General features: G+C 36.1%; 1 protein-coding gene across 2 annotated transcripts in view; it reads left to right on the forward strand.

Annotated features, from left to right (window-relative positions):
* Window positions 1–20,912, forward strand: part of LOC140150728 (kinesin-like protein KIF13A) — a 302,797-nt gene that overhangs the window by 226,735 nt on the left and 55,150 nt on the right. For both annotated transcript variants that reach the window (XM_072172826.1, XM_072172827.1), the window contains 2 exons: window positions 3,665–3,777; window positions 20,595–20,709. In XM_072172826.1, the coding sequence (XP_072028927.1) occupies window positions 3,665–3,777; window positions 20,595–20,709 (228 nt within the window). The remainder of the gene's footprint in view (window positions 1–3,664; window positions 3,778–20,594; window positions 20,710–20,912) is intronic.

The following is a 20,912-nucleotide window of genomic DNA, read 5'->3' on the forward strand; positions in this document are numbered from 1 at the left end:
GTTCTTTGTCATTGATAATCATCAGTGTCATCACCCTCTTCATCATTATTTATAAGTTGGGAGAGTGTGGCAGAATGGTTCGGTTATCATGACAAATTATTACAATAATTTTGGTGCAAAGTAGGATTCCATTTCACAGAGATTTTCAAAAAATCTGAATATACTAAGCAAGATGCTTTCTTTTCAGTGTAAAGCTGTTATAATATTCTATATCACATGCTGCCTCTATATACCACAGTTTAATTATTATCATGATTATGTTGCATGCAGTTGTATCACTAAAGCTAATTAATTAGCAATCTTGTAGACATAACTATAAGGACATGCTTGCGCACTACATTAAATTGCAAGGCTTTGATTATTCACTATTTTGTATTTATAATTGTTTGGTATCATTACGCCATAGACCATTTTGTATGGTCTACAAAAATGTATGATATTATGCTGATGCAGGGTGCTGATGAAGCGTGCAAGTGTGCAAATACTTCAGGGGGTACCAATAATTTATTTATAATACCCTATTGTTACACTGATGCCCATTATGATATCTATTGTCTACCAGGTCTCAAGTCCATACTTTGCAACAATTTTTGTGTGAGGAATCTCCAGATATTCAAAGAAATAATTTGCTAAACTGTAGATTTATTTAGCACAGCTATTATAGAGGGCAGCAGTCACACTGCACAGTCTGACTTGCCTTATCAGAAGGCTATGGATATGGGCCAAGCACAGTCTACTACAGACTATAAAAGTCCCCGTACATTGTATGCTGTGAATTCTCGCATATTCATGAGGGCCAAATTCGCCAATCGTTCGATTCTGCCATGTCTATCAATCGTTGCGTGCATACGCAATAGAGCTTTGGGTGTCTTTGCGTTTACGCTAAAAAACATAAAAATATGCCCGTTGCATTTCTTTGAACATTCGGCCCTCATTATCGAGTCATACTGAGACTTTGATTGCTTGGAATTTGTCTGTTATATCTTTCGTCCATGGGGCGAAGTAAAGTAAACTCATATGCCTACATTCCAACTTGCTGCTGCTTTAAAAATTGAGAGGGTGCTGCTGTGTGAAAAATTGGTAAATTGAGGGGAGCAGGCTTAACATGTTAGCAATCATGATTGATTCATCTAGTCTATCACAACCTGCATGACCTACACCAGTCTTGTAATATTACATAATAGTGTCACATGAAAACGATTCATATTAAATGACAGATTTGTCTAAAATTTCTGTAAGTTCTTTGATTTATCCCATTGTTGTTGTTTTTTGTCAGGTTCTTGTTTCTTATCACTATTTGAGCAAGCTTAAAGGTTCAAATGACGGGGATAATGCATATCCAGAATCCCGAAAGTTGGCTCTGGTCTGCTTTGCCAATTTGCAACTTCAATGAGTTGCCAAACTGATTTTCTAACTCCCTAAACCATCAAAGCTGTTTGTGTTGGATTTGAAGCTTAAAATGAGTTTAGGGTATCATCAATAAGTATATCAGGCTTGTGATTATTTAAAGCTGATATTGCGCATGTTTGTTGCTGCATGCCCTTTTCTGTTGCTAGACCAGTTATAATAATTATGCTTGTTTAAAAAAATAAAATAAAATAAATGTAGATATTTATATAGCGCTTTATGCCGTAAACAGCCTCAAAGCGCTTTACATTTATTCCGCCGTCATTAGAATATGTTGGAACCACGTTTGCAGCCTACAAGTGGCGCAGGGTCCATCAGTACAACGACTGTGACTACCCCTAACATCTTCCCATTGCACCTGGGTGGGGTGAGGCAAGCGAGGCAAAGCGCCTTGCCCAAGGGCGCAACATGGTGGTGGGATGGGGAATCGAACCCACGCACGTCAAGCAAGCTCTCAGATTATGAGTCCAAGGCCGTAACCAATGAGCCACCGTGCCCTCATGTTTATAGACCAATATCTTTGCAGGCTTGATCGCATGATCAGGTCTTGTTTATTACTCATATTTCCAATAAATTATAACAAAAGTGATGAAATGGACTGCTTTGCCAATCCTGTTGATGCGCACATAATTAAAAAGCACCTAAACAGACAGGCACGCACACACAGTGTACACATGCTAATTCAGGCAACAAAACAGTTCAAATACAAGAATCTTGAAAGCAATGTTCTGATAAACAAAAGTGTTTGCAATATTTATTCAAACTCACATCAGTCTGTGTGTAACATGTCTAATATTAATATTGTCTAAAATATATATTTTATCTTGTATTTTATGTGATATGTTTGTATATAAAGGCCTGTACATATTCATTTATTATATTTATAATGATAATAATTCCAGTGGCGGCGCCAGGAATTTTTTTCGGGGGGGGGGCAAAGTGATTTTCAGGGGGGGGGGGGGCAAAATTGTCAAATTTTATGCAAAAATTGCCGCAAAAAAGTGGAAATTTACGTGTTTTTGCCTCAAAAGTGGGGGAGACAAGAAAAATATTTTGGGGAAAATGCCCCCTTGCCCCCCCCATAGCGCCGCCACTGAATAATTCACCAAGACTAATATTTACAAGTACACTTACTTTTTATCATCTTTGGTAAAATATTTCTACTATTTTCAAAATATCCAGTGCACACATGCAAACCTTTTTCCCTATACCGCAGATATTCAAGTGTTTTATATTTTGTTTTGTTTTTCACTTGGATGTTTCTGTCTTTTTTAAATTCACTTTCAGGGTGTCAAAAGTTTCTTTAGAAGAAAAACTTTACAAAACATTTTGAATATACATTTAAATACAGAGAAAACACTTACGGAATCATTTTGATACCCAACTTATAAGCTATCTCGCCTGCATTTTTATGATACCATGTTTGATTTATGGATACTTAGTAACATATGTCCATGATATACCATATTTTTGTTGTTGGTCACAAAACAATTTATGTTCCCTGGTAATATATACAATTTTGTTATTTGCTGTAAAAAACAACAACAGACCACACAAACAAGAGTGTTGTCTGTTTGTGCTGAGCTTGAAATGATATTTGAAAATGAGATTTGAGTCAGCAAGTCACGTTCCATCTTACATGTCTTATGATAAAATGGGAGAAATATGTTAAATATTAGTGAAATTCACCACAATTCATTTGTTAATTGGGCTATTCCATTTTGTGAAAAGTGGACTTTCCCAAAATGTGGACCTTTTTTGAACAAAAAAGCGTAAAACCTGATTTTTTTGCTTGCTACGTTCGTAAATCATGAAATTTTTGGACTTTTTGTATATGTTTGCAAATTTGGGGGGATGGAGGTGCGACCACACACCCTGCGTACGTGCCTGCTGGCCTCTATCCACTGAGGGAGGGTGAGGTTTAAATGGAACCACCTAATGTGTTCATTCCATTTGAAATTCATACTCCCCTGTGGAAGATACTTCAAAAGTCATCCACAGGGGTAGTGTGGATTTTAAATGGAATAGCCTATTGCATCCTTACATATTACAAGTGCACCAAAAGACCATTCCCAATTTTTTTTCAAGTAGCTGAGAGAGTCAACAAAACTATTCCTGAAACTTGGACCTCACATCTTCCAGTAGATTTCAAATCTTTCTATGTAATACTCAAAAGTTGTAAGTTTACATTTATGTATGAATCTATTTACTAGACATGTTCACAATTTCTAAACTTATATGTGATGTTTCTACACAGGTTACTGGTGAGAAAGTGAGTAAAATCAGCCTTGTGGATTTGGCCGGTAGTGAGCGTGTGCAGAAAACGGGGTCCACTGGAGAGAGACTAAGAGAAGGCAGCAATATTAACAAGTAAGTTGACTATTACAAATCTTGGTGCATCCTTCATGTAGGATGTTTTGGCTTAAAAAATAATGATATGTCTCAAAGCCCTTGGCAGTTTCAAAGATGCATGCAGAATGCGTTTTTTCTTTTTTTGAAGATTTTTTTAAAACTTAATTTTGAATTAAGATGTCATTTGCGAGTGTTCAGAAGTAGGCAGCATAAAATTGTGGTTCATTCACACAATTTTGTTGTTTATGTTTGCATTTTCTTAGTTCAAATATCAAATCAAGTAAATTTTCTTCAAAATATTTCTCAGAATTTCACGATTTTTAAGGCAAAAAAAAGTAAATAAAAATAAACTTGCCGTTTCAGCTGAAATGGATGTGCAAAGAAAAATGAACACGCACAGGCACTTTGAGACAACATTTTATTTCTTTTTTGGCCTCGTCAAAAGAAACTAGAAAACCCTTTTACTTCAAGAAGCATAAAATCAGGTAGTGACTAACATAAACATCTACACTTGGATAAGTGGTTAGTTTGGATAATGTTGTCAAATGTTTAAGTGATTGATTTTAGAAGCTAATTTTTGCTTAATTTATAGCTGCTCAATTTATAGTCTATGCTTCTTGGTTATACTTTTTTTATAATATTAAATTTGCACTCCTCATTCAATTAATAAATAATATTTTATAATACAGAATGCAATAAACAATATCAGAACTTTCCCAACATTTTTTTATAATACCAAATTTTCCTACCTCATACAATGCATGATATTGATTTTGCACAATTTTCCCAACACATGTTTCTTAATTGTGTTTTTACCTAAAATCCTGTTACATATTTTCTTGTTTTGGCACAAAATATAATGCCGTGTTTACATCGGCATAAATGTCCATACAAATCGCTATTTTCACACTTCACATGTAAAGTCTATCATATGTGTCAGTTCCATGTCACAAATGGCAGCATCCATAGTTGAACAATGTTAATGCTCTGCGTGCTAGCCATGCGCTTCAACGGAAAAAGTTTTGAAATATTTTCTCCAAAATATCAAGAGCTATCTTAAGAACTACTGGATCAATACTAGGCATGTTTGTACTCATTTTAATGCATTTTTCATACTGATTCCAAATATGGTCATGAAAATTTACATTTCTGAAATCTTTGAATTTTTAAAATTTTTTTGAAACTTGTCGTCTGCAGTCGACACCCGTGTGAAGAGAGTTAAGTTATTCCTATAGTATCTTTCTTTCAGCAGGAACATGTTCTTATCGGCTCAAAGTTTCCCCCCTTTTGCCCATTTCATCATTATGATATTCATAATCTGCTTCATTGGTAGTGATTATATCTATCATGTGAAGACAATGTGGATGTTCTCGCTTTTCAAATTCATAGAATACCTTCAGGTAGCTATCAATATGGTTCTTATCTGCCAGTGCTGGGAACGCAATGGATCTTATTCCTTCTCTATCAGCAAGATGTAGTGCCTTTAAAACCGCATTTTCAAACATCCTAGAATTTTGGAATACCTGAACATGGAAGATGACTTTGTATGGCAGGTTCCCAGCTGTTGTCATTATAAGTCCAGATTGGTCAAAGTAGTGTCCTTGGAGATGTTGTGTATCATATTGTTCTTTCACTGCATTTCCAACCATATTAAATACACCCATTTTACCGTAAATATCATCTTGATACACAAAGTTCACGATTGAACTAGTCTTCTTTTTCAGGTCAAGGATGTTCCCTTTAATGAGAGCTAGAGTGACCTTACATCCATATGCTCTATCTATACCAAATCCTCCACCAGTTTGTATACTATGCCAACCTCTGTGAGTTGTATCATGAAACTGAAACCAATAAACGTACAAGCAGAATGTGCTACAAATGCAAGCAACGTTCCGGAACTTAGACCAGGAGCACCCCATGTTGGAAATTGAATGTGCAGGCGGCTTCAGGTCTTGAGTGTTGTCCAGTTACTTCAACCTAGCGCACCATGAATTCAAGTTGTTTTGTCCATTTGGTCTGGAATTCATCGTATCAGGAACATGGCAAAAAATATAGCAAGATGACTATGTCCAGTTACCAGTTGTGTAGGTGACATCAATTTATATATTTTCTAATTCTTGCACCAGCTGTTGTAATCCCTATTCAAAATTCTATGTGAGGCTTGCTGAAGTTGTGCTAACAAACGACACAAAGAGATGTCATTGCTGTATGTAGGTTCTCTGATTACCAGAAATAAATTCACAGGATGATTGCTATATTCAGTTGCGAGTTATATATCTGACATCAATATATCAAGTAGAATTAATGTTAAGTTGGTGGACAGTTTGTAGTCTGCAGGTACTGCTTGTGTGGCTTCCATTTGTCACCATTCTTTCCAGCCACCACATCCAGTTGTGCTTTAATGTCGTACAATGCAATTGTAACTATGTGAGCATTATTGTTTGTAATCAAAAAGCGCCATGGTGACAAATATGATGAACCCTGAAGTCGTGTTCACACGGTAGGACATAAGTGAGTTATTACAGGTAATAAGTGATTTATAAACGGTAATAGTGACTTATTACCGGTAATAAGTGACTTAAGTCCAACTGTGTGAACACGACTTGAGTCCCCAGGGGGTGAGTTCGCTTCAAATATATTGTTCAGTAACAATATGCCATTTAATATGGCTCATTAGATATTTAGACTAGAGCATATTTTAAACACTGAAAGCTTGATAGTAGGTTGGACCAGGCCCACTAGCATTTTTTTTTTGTTTGGATTTAGTAGGACAAGCTGTCTAACTTTTAAAATGACTATAATATTTGACGTCTGACTGCTCTGCCTGATTATCATATAAAAAGAGCTAGATCAGGCATTGCTACGTAGCTTGATTGGCAAACGGGGTGCTGATGTGATGATGATGATGTGATTCAAATCAAAACCTCACTGTGTATGCTATAAACAGCGGCAAATTGGCAGACTGCAGAAGAACCTTGCCAAAAACTATACTGGATTAAAATTTGAATATGGTGAATTAGGGATAATGAAAATTCCTTTTTGATTTCTTTTATAATATGCAAAGACACATTAAGAGCTATGTGGTTAAGGCAGAAAGATGGCATAACGATTTTTGGTCAAGATGGTTCAATATCTAGTATGATTTTGTAAGTAAGATCTAGTAAGACTTTTAGACGGGTCAAAAATTGTGCAATTCCCTAAAATTGAAAAATGGGTATTTGTCACAAAAGTAACTAGACTTAGCTGTGGTCTAAGACCACGAACACAGCCGTGTTGTGACCCCTTATTGACCTTTGACCCCAAAATATAGTCTCATAGTCTCATAGACATTGGCTAGTGTCAATGTACATTTGCATGTGGCATCACTATGCCATGTTACTTGTGGCAGAAGGGGCATTTTGAAGGTTTTTCGTCTCAGACCGGAAGTGACCCCTTGATGACCTTTGACCCAAAATAAAAAATACCACTTATACACTGGGTAACCACAATTCATATATGAACATACCGTTACTGTCCTTTGTTTTTCTTAGCTAAAAATTTTTTTGAAGGTATTTCGTTTTATACCGAAAGTGACCCTTTAATGACCTTTGACCCCAAATCTGTGTACACCCCATATACACTGGGTAACACCAATGCATGTGTGCAAGTGGTATCACTGTCCCACGTAATTTGTGGAAGAAGATGCATTTTATAAGTATTTCGTTTTATACCGGAAGTGACCCCTTAATGACCTTTGACCCCAAATTAAAAAATACCACATATACACTGGGCAACCACAATTTATGTGTGCATATACCGTTACTGTCCTTCGTTTTTCTTAGCTAATAAAAATTTTTGAAGATATTTCGTTTTATACCGGAAGTGACCTCTTAATGACCTTTGACCCCAAATCTGTGTACACCCTATAGACACTAGGTAATTACAATACATGTGTGCAAGTGGCGTCACTGTCCTACGTAATTTGTGGGAGAAGATGCATTTTAAAGGTTATTTCGTTTTATACGGAAGTGACCCCTTAATGACCTTTGACCCATATAAAAAAAATATCACATATACATTAGGTAACTGCAAATCAGATGTGAACATTCCGTTACTGCCCTATATTTTGTTTAGCTAATAAAAATTTTTGAAGGTATTTCGCTTTTATACCGAAGTGACCCCTTAATGACCTTTGACCCCAAATCTGTGTACACCATATAGACACTGGATGATAACAATGCATGTGTGCTAGTGGCGTCACTGTCCCACGTAAGTTGTGGGAGAAAATGCATTTTTAGTTGAAATCACGTTTTTGACCCCTATGACCCCTGCGTGACCTTTGACCCCACAAGTTTCATGTGACATGTAGGAGCATGGTCAATGATCATTGTGACCAAGTTAGGTCAAAATAGATGTAAGTGTGTGAGTGCTGGAGCAAATGGAATGGTTGACAGAAGAAGAAGAAAGAAATAACTAGACCACCAGCCATGCCGCGACATGGCACACAAGACGGCCCGAAAATGGATTTTCAACTTTTTGAACTTAAACTTTGACCATTTGGGCCGAGGCTATTATAGACTTCCCCCACCATTAATGGTGCATCACTGTAGCATATAGGGACTTAATCCGTCTTCCATAGGCTGAGATATAGGCACTTTTCCGTAATTTTTAAAAAAAATTTGGCAAATTTGAAGTTTTGACCCCCTTAATGACCTTTGACCCCAATATAAAAAAAACCTTATGTAGACCGTGGAAATGCATTGTTCCAGTTTAAATTAAAAGATTCTACTATGCTTAGTAATGGAGATAAAAATTCTTGAAGTTATTTAGCCTAAAACCGGAAGTGACCTCTAAATAGCCTTTGACCCCCAAAATAAAAATACCTTGCAGACATCCGGTAACACTAATGCATGTATGAAGGTTATGTCACTCTGGTCTGTTTACATTTTGAGAAAAATATTTTTGAACATTTTTGATGAATTTTGGTTTTTGACAGGAAGTGACCCGTTAATGACCTTTGAACCGAAAACTGTGGACACCCTGATCACCCTGTCTGGTAACAATGCATGTTTGCTAATGCCGTCACTCTGCTATGTAATTTGTAACGAGAGTGATTTTCTGTATATTTTTCACAATTTTTGGCTTTCATACCGGAAATGACCCTCTTAATGACCTTTGACCCCTTATCCATGAACACCCCATATGACCCACGAGTCAGAGGTTCTTCTGATAAAGTTTTGTAGTAATCAGTCTAATCGTCTAGAAGAAGATATTTTTGACAATTAAATCACATTTTTGACCTCTGTGACCAGGTCAAAGGTCAGATGCAAGTCAAAGTCATATGACCTGTGCGGGCAAGGTACGTGGTTATCCTTACCAAGTTTAGTCACAATCCATCAACCAACGACTGAGCTATAGGCACGAACGTGGTTGACAGAAAGAAGAAAGAAGAAGATCCCAAGCAAGACAGGACAAGACTAGGCGCTACTGCCTTGTAAAGAAAGAACCTGTAAGAAAAAGACACAGCCGTGAAACTTCACGGCTGTGTAACTATTGAATGCTTAAAAAAAAAGAATTTAAGTGTTAGTTTTCAGAAAAAGTAGTGTGTGCCACAGGGATTTCAGTGCAAATTTGCAAACATCATCAAAAATAGGTGGCAATTTTACCCAACCAAAAGATGCAGTCTACATTACATTGGAATTAGAATGGCATAGATGTTGCAAACAATAGATTATACCTGATGAAACATGTGTGATAATGTTGAACATTTTATGCTGTTGCTCTAGCTAGCTGTATAAAATAAACTCATTGGACCGTAAATGTCATCTTCAGAAAAGAAATTCCCAATAATTAAGCAGATGAATTTGCAGATCTGGAATATCTCTGTTGATGATGAATGCTAAATGCTGGACTTATCTGTGATATAAAATAAGTGAAAGCACGGGCGTATGCAATAGTGTTAAAAACGTAATAGGAAATTGTTCACGATTCTTTCTGATACCTCTTTTGTTCACTTTCTTTTTCATCATTTTGTTCTTTTTCCTGCATATTCTTTATCTCATCTCTCTTTTTTCCTGCTTTCTTTTCTCTTTTCTTTCTTTTCTTTTTCTTCTTTTTTTCTTTTTCCTCATGAATCACAACCCTGGATGCACATCTGCTCAAAGTTTCTGCCCTTTTACCCATTTCCTCATTATGGTATTCATAATCAACTTCACTGGTAGTCACAATGCCTATCGTGTGAAGACAGCTTGGATTCCGTGTCTCAAATTGGTAGAATTCATTTAGATAGCTATCAATGTGGTTCTTATCTACCAGTGCTGGGAACGCAATGGATCTCATTCCATCCGTATCAGCAAGACATAGTGTCTGAAATATAACATTTTCAAATTTAGCAGAATTTGGGAAAACTTCGACGTGGAAAATGGCTCTGTACGGCAGGTTACCAGCTGTTGTCTTGACGACACCAGATCTTTGGAAAAATTGCAATTGTTTGTCGTATTGATGTTTCACTGCATCTCCAGCTTTATCAAATAGACCCATTGTACCATAAATATCATCTGCATAAGTAAAGTTGACAATTGAATCCATTTCCGGAATGTCGGTTATATCTCCGTTTTTGAGTGCTACATTCACTTTATTGTCATCCATGCCAGATTTGTAACCCTCTGCCTTTTCGGGATCATAGTGTATGCCTAATCCGTTACCCAAACCTCTCAGGAATGGAGTCCCAATAGGTTCTTCCATTGGCAGACCAGAGTGGACTGGCTTAACAGCATTTTCAGACTTGCTAAAGCCACAGCCCATATTGGACATTAATTGTCTTGAATGTTGTAAATCAGTAGATTATACCTGATGAAACAGAGTGTTAGTATTGAACATTTTATGTGGTTTCATTAAGCATCTCAACTCATCAAATGTGCTCATTTAATAACCGTAATGTCGTCTTCATCAAGGAAACTCACAATAAATGAGCAGATGATTTTGCAGATACTTTTGATGATGTAGGCTAATGTGGTAAATGCTGCACTTAATCTGTGATATAACCTGTATCAAATTACTCATTTTCGTTCTTGGTTTAAACGCTTGCATCAGCAGTCCATATTGGAAATTAAATATGCGGCTGGCTCAATTGTTGCTAACAAAATACGCTAATCCTGAAGAGATGGCACATGTATGTAGATTCTTAGAATACAAGAAATAAATTCACAGAATGATTGCGATGTCCAATTATGAGTTATAAATATGACAACAATATAATAGAATGATAGTCAGTGAGAATGTGGTGGTCTTCAGGTTGTTTTTATCTCCATTCTGTCCGCATTATCAGTAATGTGTGGTTTGAAGCCATTCAATACTATGCAATTAGTGATAAGTATAGTTTATGGGTTTCCATGGTAACCATAATAGTGAGTGGATCAGTTCCAATATGCATTGATCCGTAACAGGTAATATATAATGTATAAATGTCATGGATTGATTGAATGGTTTTACCATTTTATAGAGCACATTTACACATAGGAAGTGTGATAGGGCTAGGGTTGTCACACCCGCGATTTGGTAAAATCAGCAATTTTTTTGAACTTATTATCATCTCACAACTTTAAAATGGGCACCTCGATGCCACAAATTTAGATCTTAATGGTGGTCTGAACCCTGGATTTATGGAAACTTTTGGGCCTCATAATTGCTAAATTGTTGGTCTAGAGAATATAAAAGTATACATTTTTAGAATGGTAAAGACTTGATGAATTCATCTGTGAGGTCAAATTTGGGCTAAAATGCTCATTTGTGGAGACAATTTGGCAATTTTTTCTTATACTAAATGCAACTTTGGCCCAAGATTGCTACAAATTTTCACTTGAAACCAATAGACGGTAGGGTTCAATGAGCACTGGACTGGAAGTGGGTTAAAATTTGGACTCATTTTTCTTTTTTGATGTCTTTAAAGATATATAGATACATGGAGTTATTATATTCGTGGAGGGGCAATAGATTACGTAACGCATTGTTCCTTCGTGCCAATTTGATTTGCCGACAAGTTATTCATCGAGAGGTACCTTTTGTTCAGGACAAAAGGGTTCTGCCATTAAATCGGTAACTGACCTGACAATGTATTAATGCTTTACCAGGCAGGCTACTGTTAATAAGTGATCAAATTAAGAATGTCAGGTGAAGTGTCCTCTTGAGCAAGAGGTACCTTTTATTCTCGTACAGCCCACAGGTGTGACTGAGTCTTCACCAGCACACAAAAGCACACTTGACCGTTGATGTACAATTATTTACTACCCACCTTAATTTAGGTGCCTCATTTAAATAAATTCAATAGAGTTGCTGATCGATTACCCATGATAACAACGTGGCATGGCTGCCAGGTATATAGGTCTATATTTGTGTCACTTTTCGCAGTATATGTTGTTATCATGGTTATAGGCCTATTCAATAAAGTCTAATGGGTTTCTTCATATCACGAATATGGTGCAAGTGAGGGAGTGAAGGAAGGTCGAGGGGTGAAAAGAGGAGAAGCGAATGGGTGATCGAGATTGGAAGGGGGGGGGAGGAAGACAAAATAAGGCATGTTACATGAATCGGCAATTTATATACTGATAGTATATAAATTAGCTACATGTATTTGAATGGGGCTTCAATTTTGTCAGTACTGCTGTTTTCTTTGTTTTTTGCCAAATTTTTCATTTTAAATGACAATTTGAATGACTTATCCTTCGCTTTTCAGCAATTTATAAACAATTTTAATTTGTTTACACTTGCGCTGGGATCACTGAATGGGCCTTTAAGGTAGGGGTGTAGTATCCATTCCAGCCACCTTGAAAATGTGTAGATGATCATGGAGGGAAAGATAGGGTCCTTTATCAAAGAAATAAATGGTACACAGTCACAATAAAAATCAAATAAGAAAAAAGTAAAAGAACAAAACAAGAAACAAACAGTATATTTTGTGTTTGTTTTTGTTATATTTTTAAATGGGCAATTAATGCACATAATCATCTGGAGGTTGATAAATTATTTTTTAAGGGACAAAAGTGTTTTCTGTCTCAGATCATATTAAACTGACCCGGACATGTAAAAATAATAGGCCTAGTATAGATACACGCTATATGCACTTGTTTCATTGAACCAATTCCATTTATTAACCTATAGAAAGAAATCCAAACACTGTGAACTTTCTATTATTTATATATACCATATACATGCCAAAGAATTTCAATCTTACTTTTCTACTTCCTCCTATGACATCAGTTCTATGTTTAGCATAAATGTCCCATTTTATCTACCTTATGAAATAAATGGTAGTGAATAACTTGTGGTATATTTTGTGGTGCAAACATAATCTATAACCGTGTCAAATGTACAATTTTGATACATGGTTTTAAGAAAATCCATTTGGATTCTTGCAAAAGGGAGGGGGGGGGGGACAAAGGTTTTTTGGCACGTCAAAAGGGGGGGGGGCAAAGATTTTGGCACGGCCAAAGGGGTAGGGCAAGTGATTTTTGGCAGACCATTTCAAATCTAGTCAGAAATGTGTTTGTGAACTCCCCACACTGAGTTTCTAACCCAGACAATTGAGTAATTATAATCTTCTTGGATATAGATAGGATGGTCATAGCATAACGTAACATTCTTATAGTAGGTACTGTAAAACACTTTAATTTTGCGGCAACTTTAATTTTGCGGCAACTTTATTTCGTCGCCAATAAACCACATTTTCGCGAAATTAAATTGCCGCGAATCAAAAAAAAAAAAATTAAAAGCTTAAAATGCACTGTTTTCCCTGTCAAAATTTCCGAATTCATAACCTCAATTTTCTCTTGTTTTCGGGTAGAATTTTCATCTTACCTTTCCCAACAGAATGTTGCAATTAATTTAGAAACGAAATATGTCTGTTTTATTCTCGGAACTTAAATGCAAACTATGAAGAAAATTATTTTTATTTGCGAACTTTGACCAACACGTTTTACAATGAAGGCTGCCATTTTGGATATACATGTATCCTATCATGCCTTTGTACATAGTTTTGTTTTAAAACTTAAATTTTTTCATCCTACAACACTAAACAATAATATTTTTCAAGGTGTGAAAAAAATATTTAAAAACATTCAGAAGTTATTTTGACACAAATGATGCGAGGGAAAGGAAACTTGTGCCAAAAACGTCAGAGTCACTATTTTCAAAGCACTGAATGTATCACACAAGCAAATCAATCATCCAGCTAATTTTCGTGAAAATTAAAAGTTTTTTGGAATTTATATGATCCTTCATTGTCATGATAAACAAAGTTATGTTAATGATGTTACAAGGTAAATGACTAACAAATAATAATTTATGCCATAACATTACGATATTATGGTTAAAATAGTAATATTCAAGATTTAATTGGTTAAGTTAGGGTTGCCAAATTCGGCACCAGTTACAAGTGTATTTTCACAATGTAATTTCGCGACAATTTAATTTCGCGAATTGGAGGTCACAGCTCGCGAAATTCGCGAAATTAAAATTAAACTTATTGAACAAGGCGCTTCTCAAAACTAAAATCTGCAACTAAAAATGTACAAAACTTAAATCTACAACTTAGAAGGTACACCAGATAATGCCGTACATTAAAGTGAACTTTTTACATAACATAGTATCATTTCAACACAACCAAGCTAATTGCAAGCATTACAATACGCAATGTGGATACTCACTTATGTTATTGGTCTGCCATACTTTTATTCATTTATACCTGCACAAAAAATTGGCTTCAAATTTTTCTTGCAAAATTCTATTGTTCTTGTTTTTTCTTCAAATATATATCATTCCCGATTTTATGAAGATGAAAGTACATGTAGTCACTTCCTACAAAAAGAAGAAAATTTTGTCTGCAAAGTTTAAAAACGTAATCCCAAATTTGGAGGCAGCAACTTTGGTACAGCTCATTTCCCACAATGCATCATGATCTTATATTTCCAACATTTCATTTTTTGTTATCTTTATTTTGAAAATAATTTAATGTTCTATGATATTCATAAGCCTCGTCATTGCTAGCGACTATATCTATTTGGTGAAGCCGACCTGGATGTACTCTGCTATTGAACCGATAACACATTTTTAGATACATATTAATGAGGTTTTTATCTGCCAGTGTTGGGAAAGCAATGGATCTCATGCCATCTAGCTTTGCAAAGCATAGTGCCTGATGTACAGCATCTGCAAAGTTAGTTGGGAACACACGAACATGGTAGATGGCTTTGAATGGCAGGTTCCCAGCTGTTGTCTTGATAACAAGGGGGTGTACCTCTTTTAGGCTTTTTAGGTAATCATACTCATCTCTCACTGCATCTCCAGCCTTATCAAATACACCTGTGGTGCCATAAATGTCATCTGGATACACAAAGTTCACGATTGAATCGGTGTTTGTCGGCTTAAAGATGTCCGCGTTGACAAGGGTCATTGTGATATTCCTGCGATCAAAGTCATCCAAATAGCGATCTATACCAGGGGTCGATTTGGCTATGCTCATCCCATTCCCCATGTTGGATATTGAATGTATGGCTGTCTTAAATGTTGTCCAATCACTTCAACCTAGCGTGTACACCATGGATTCAAGTTATTTGGTCCATGCGGTCAGAGGTCATCATACCTGGAACGTGGGAAATGTTTGACAGCATCACTGTGTTTTCCAGTAAGTGCTTGCTGTAGAAACAGCAGATAGCAGTACAAGGGGTGTTGATAGCAGAATATTTGTATTTGCTATTTCTTCTGTGGAAACACCCTGTTAGGTTATGACTACATGAAAATGTACATTCTCCAAGTACTTAACAACTGTTGAATAGTCCATTTACCAGTCCTGTTGAAATGTCCATTTACCAGTCCTGTAGCTGACATCAATGATACATTCAGTGTTAACTGTCCACACCACTAAGCTTAACATGTAGACATCATTAAATGTTGGTTGACGTCTTTGCCTTCCAAACACCCACAAATGACTAAAATTGTTTTAGTTCTAGATGTGGTCCAAGATATATACATATGTATATATTTCAATCAAGATTGGGGAATACTGTAATCGGTGCATTAAGGTGGAACACAAACCAGCAATGAATGTTCTAGAATTTTTGTGTGACTAGTCACACTTTGCCAAATACGAACTGTTTCCGTTGTTTTTAAATTTGTGGTTTTTAAGTTTCCTGTACATACACCTATGCACAAAAGGAATGTATTTGCGTGTTGTTATTTAGTAGCTTGAAAGATAAGCACAAAAATAAAATGTAGCACACACATTTCCACTTTTACAGTATGCCATGGTAATGGCTTTGATTATAGACTGCATTTAGTGTTTGTTGACCCATAACAGCCCACCAACTACAACTAACTGTTTTATGTATTTATATTTAAATCAAGATCCTGGAAGAGTATAATCAGTGCAAAGTATGACCTGACACAGAACCATAACCAGCAACAATGAATGTACATGTGGCAATGACTTGATTACAGACTGCATTTAGCATTTGTTGATTTGTAACAGTTTACCATCATGAATTTAGTAGTTGTTGAGAACATGATATTATTTTTTCAATTTTCAATAATGCCTAAAAAAGGAAAGTTTGTATTGCCCTTAAAGCTACAAAGTCAGGGTCGGTCGGCGAGTGATTTCTTTTTCCCATTAAAGAAACTATTTTGGCTACATACAATATTAGAAAATGCAAGTTCACCACAAAATACAAATAGTTATGTGGTACATTACAAACAGGTAGAAAATATATTGCAAATTTAATACCAAATAAATGAAAATTCAAATGTGAAAAAAAAAGCGACCATATGTTTTCAGATTTTAGGTTTGTCAAAAAGGTCAATACAAATCTTTTTTTAGGCATAATCACAAAATGTCAATTCTTTCAGGCAGTTTGATCATTGTAATCAGAGACGCAGAATGAGAGCCCCAAAATGACAACATTTACAGTTTTTAGATGATTTAGATGTCCATGTCCATTAGTATCTTCAAAATCTCTTCCTAGCTGACTCGCTTTGATGAAAATAATAATCCATTGGTTGGATGGATCTCAGTGTCTTATTATGGCAAATTGTACATAAATGATGTATGTCCAAAATGTAATCAAAAAGTAAAACTGAGAGTGCTCCATTTAACAACTAGAGGTATAATTCTGCCAACTTTTCAGTATCATATAACTGCAGTCAACAGTATATCCAGAATTTAGAGTAATAAAAACTGGTTTCTCAATCAACATGTTTCCACCCAGAGCAAAAATGGTGGTTTTTTTATAATGCACACCTTTTTACTGAAGACCCGGAAGTATGAAAAGCATTTCCTGTGAGGCGCAAAGCATAGCAAGGTTATGCCGGTACATGGAAAGTTGTTATCCAGCTTGTTTCCACAGCGAACATTATTTGCTTTGTTTGCTATGGCATGATATACATCAGGAGGTGAATCATGCCAGAGAACAGATTAACCATCCATACTATGGTATACTATGATTCCGCAAATGGTGCTCTGTGGAAACATACAGGATGACTCAAATATCCCCCTCTCTTACGCATTTCGATGTCATGATAGTCACGATCCATGTCATTTGTAATGATTATATCTATCATGTGAAGACAATATGGACTATGCTTTTCAAGTCCATAACATGCATTCAGGTAGCTATCAATGTGGTTTTTATCTGCCAGTGCTGGGAAGGCAATGGATCTCATTCCTTCTCTATCAGCAAAACGTAGTGCCTGAAATACAGCGTTTTCAAATTTAGCAGAATTTGGGAAAATCTCAACATGGAAAATGGCTTTGTACGGCAGGTTCCCAGCTATTGTCATGACTACTCCAGATTCTTGAGAACGTCTTGTGTCATATTGTTGTTTCACTGCATCTCCAGCCATGTCCATTATGTCCATTCTGCCATAAATGTCATTTTCATACACAAAGTTAACAATTGCATCTGTTCTCTGCAGGCTGGCTATATTTCCTTTTGTGAGGCTTAAGGATACTTTTATTCCAAATGGCCTCACGGCAAAATCAGTAAAAACACCAGTGTCCATCTTTGCACAGGGTAAAGATAATTTGTAACCTTCTTCATCACTGCTAAGCAGAAGTTTTTCTGTTTTTAAAGTGAGTTATATCGAAATTAAATCTTTAAAAATACAATTTATCCAACACAATCACAAGTCTGTTAAATGTCCGATTAGTTGAACATAGCACTGCACATGCCAACTGTTCACAGAAATCCTGTTTACAAAATAAAATGAAACCTTAATGCCAGTCGTGTGACTGAGGAGAAATTGCTGCTCATTATGAAGACTTTATCACACAGAACATAGATTTATACACGTAGGTTTCTGTCTCTGTGGTGTCCGCCATATTTGTAGTAGTGCTGTGTGTTAAGTCATGCACGATACCAAGTGTCAGTAGGGATGGGCGATACTACACTCATGTAGCATTGATCTAGCAGTCTAGTATTTATTGACCCATACCAAATTTACCAATCGTAATCTTTAAGTCATGCACGATACCAAGTGTCAGTAGGGATGGGCGATACTACACTCATGTAGCATTGATCTAGCAGTCTAGTATTTATTGACCCATACCAAATTTACCAATCGTAATCTTTGAGGAAGTGATTTTTAAGTAATGATTTTTTAATAAAAATGGTTCACTTGTTTTACAATATAGGAAGAAATAAATAACATCAATTATACAATTTATATAGCATTTAATTTTACCCCTTATAATATTCAAATAAATATTATAAGGTAGAATTGAATGCTATATAAATTATACACTTCATGTAATTTATTTCTTCCTATATTGTAAAACAAATGAAACATTCCCAGAACCACAAGCGCAGAAAGATTTTTTTAATGCATTATGAATGAACTGATTATTCCCAGTACCACAGGCCCACAAAGTTAAATGTGTTTATGCATCAGTGTTCTCTGTAGTTGATCAAGTTCCACTACTTTTAACCCGCCTATGTTTATTTGGACATAAGTGGACCAGAGTGAAGCAAGTCTTCCAAGTAATTATTCTCTCACCAGCTCAAATATTCCCCTCTTTTACCTATTTTGTTGTCATGGTATTCATGATCCCTGTCATTGGTAGTAATTATGTCTATCATGTGAAGACAAAGAGGACTTTGTCGCTTTTCAAATTCATAGAACACCTTCAGATAGCAATCAATGTGTTTTTTTTTATCTCCCAGTGCTGGGTAGGCAAATACTGCACAACCATGACAAAATGGCATAACTGACATATTGTTCCTTTTTGAGATACAGTAATTGATTAAAACTCTGCTCAGCCTGCATAGACTTGTACATGGTAACTCATCCTAATTTGGGCATTTATTAGTGTTTTGCAAGTTAGCATAGAAGTGTTGTAAAGTTTTCATAGGTAGATATAATATCCATTGACCTTCCTGAGTGGATAACTCCAGTTTCTCGAAAAATGTCAGTTATAGATCTCATTCAGTGATAAATAAGGACTCAAATGTTCCCCTCTTTTACCCATTTCGTTGTCATGGTATTCATGATCCCTGTCATTGGTAGTCATTATGTCTATCATGTGAAGGCAGCATGGACGTTGTCACTTTTCAAATTCGTAGAATACCTTCAGGTAGCTATCAATGTGGTTTTTATCTGCCAGTGCTGGGAATGCAATGGATCTCATTCCTTCTCTATCAGCAAGACGTAGCGTCTGGAATATAGCATTTTCAAATTTAGCAGAATTTTGAAAAACCTCAACATGGAAAATGGCTTTGTACGTCAGGTTCCCAGCTGTTGTCATGACAACTTCAGATCGGACACCTAGTTGATTTTCTCTGAGACGTCTTGTGTCATATTGTTGTTTTACTGCATCTCCAGCTCTATCAAATATACCTATCATACCATAAATGTTGGCTTCATAAACATAGTTCACAATTGAGTCTGTTTTGTCCAGGCTGGTTATATCACCTTTTCTGATGCTTAAGGTTACCTTATCTCCAAATGCATCGCTTAAGCCGTTCATGCAAGTCCTATATTCTGGAGTTCGCCTATCCCTCCGATATCGGCCAATAATGCAGCCCATCTTTTCACAGAATAGACAATATGTAACTTTCTTCACTGCTTAGCAGAATTTATACTTTTTCTGTTGTTGAAACGAGAACGAGTTACATTAAAATGTAATCTTTGAAAAAAAAAATTTATTAGCACAAAAGTGTCTTGGTTGGACATAGCTCTACACATGCTAATTGTTCACTGTTCATACAGAAATGTAGGCTATACAAGTAATATGAAGCCTTTGTCAGATTTGTGACTGAGGAATACATAGTTACTAATGACATGCAGCAATGATCTTGAATAGATACTGCTCTAATATTTATTATTTTACTGCAGCAGCCCACCAATATGTTACTAGTTTTAAGCATTGAGGAAGTGATTTTTATTTTTAATTCTTAAACACTTGAGAAAGTTCCTGCAATCTTATTGGCTCTAAGCTGTGTAATAGAACACGATATAACACAGTTCCACGCATGCGAGTCGACGCAATACCTGTTCACGCTATTTGAACCAATTGGGGTGCATAGCAACAACAGGACTGATCAATTCTAAGTCCTAGGTAATTTCCTTGAAAAGTGCATGATTTAATTTGATTAAAATTTGGTATACTCATGATTTATATTTTTATTGGGGAAAGGGAAAAGGACAAGAGTTACTTTATAATAAATAAACTCTATTTTGTTTGTTTCTCATATTTTCTTCATCTCTTTACAACTCTAGGTCTTCAGGTCTTGTAATATCAGGCATCATCAAAAAGGAATAAGAGTTACTTTTTAATTTAACCCTCGTTTTGTTTGTTTCTTCTTTTTCTTCAGATCTTTAACAACACTAGGTCTTGTTATCTCAGCCCTGGCTGACCAGGCATCAGGGAAGAGGAAAAAGACTAACTTTGTGCCTTACAGAGATTCCGTTCTCACATGGCTCCTTAAGGTAAGAGAGAGGTTGGTGGCTTACACTGTGCTAATATTAATTGCATTGAATTTGTGAGAACTCCTTTTCAGTTCATAGTTCTTAGGGGTGGTGCAATAATTATGTGTACCCCTGGGGGGGGTGAATTCTCAAAATGGTCTGCCAAAAATCGCTTGTCCCCCTTTGGCCGTGCCAAAAACCTTTCCCCCCCTTTCGACGTGCCA

Source organism: Amphiura filiformis, chromosome 4 (genome assembly GCF_039555335.1).
Source record: "Amphiura filiformis chromosome 4, Afil_fr2py, whole genome shotgun sequence".
In the NCBI taxonomy this organism is placed as follows: Eukaryota; Metazoa; Echinodermata; class Ophiuroidea; order Amphilepidida; family Amphiuridae; genus Amphiura; species Amphiura filiformis.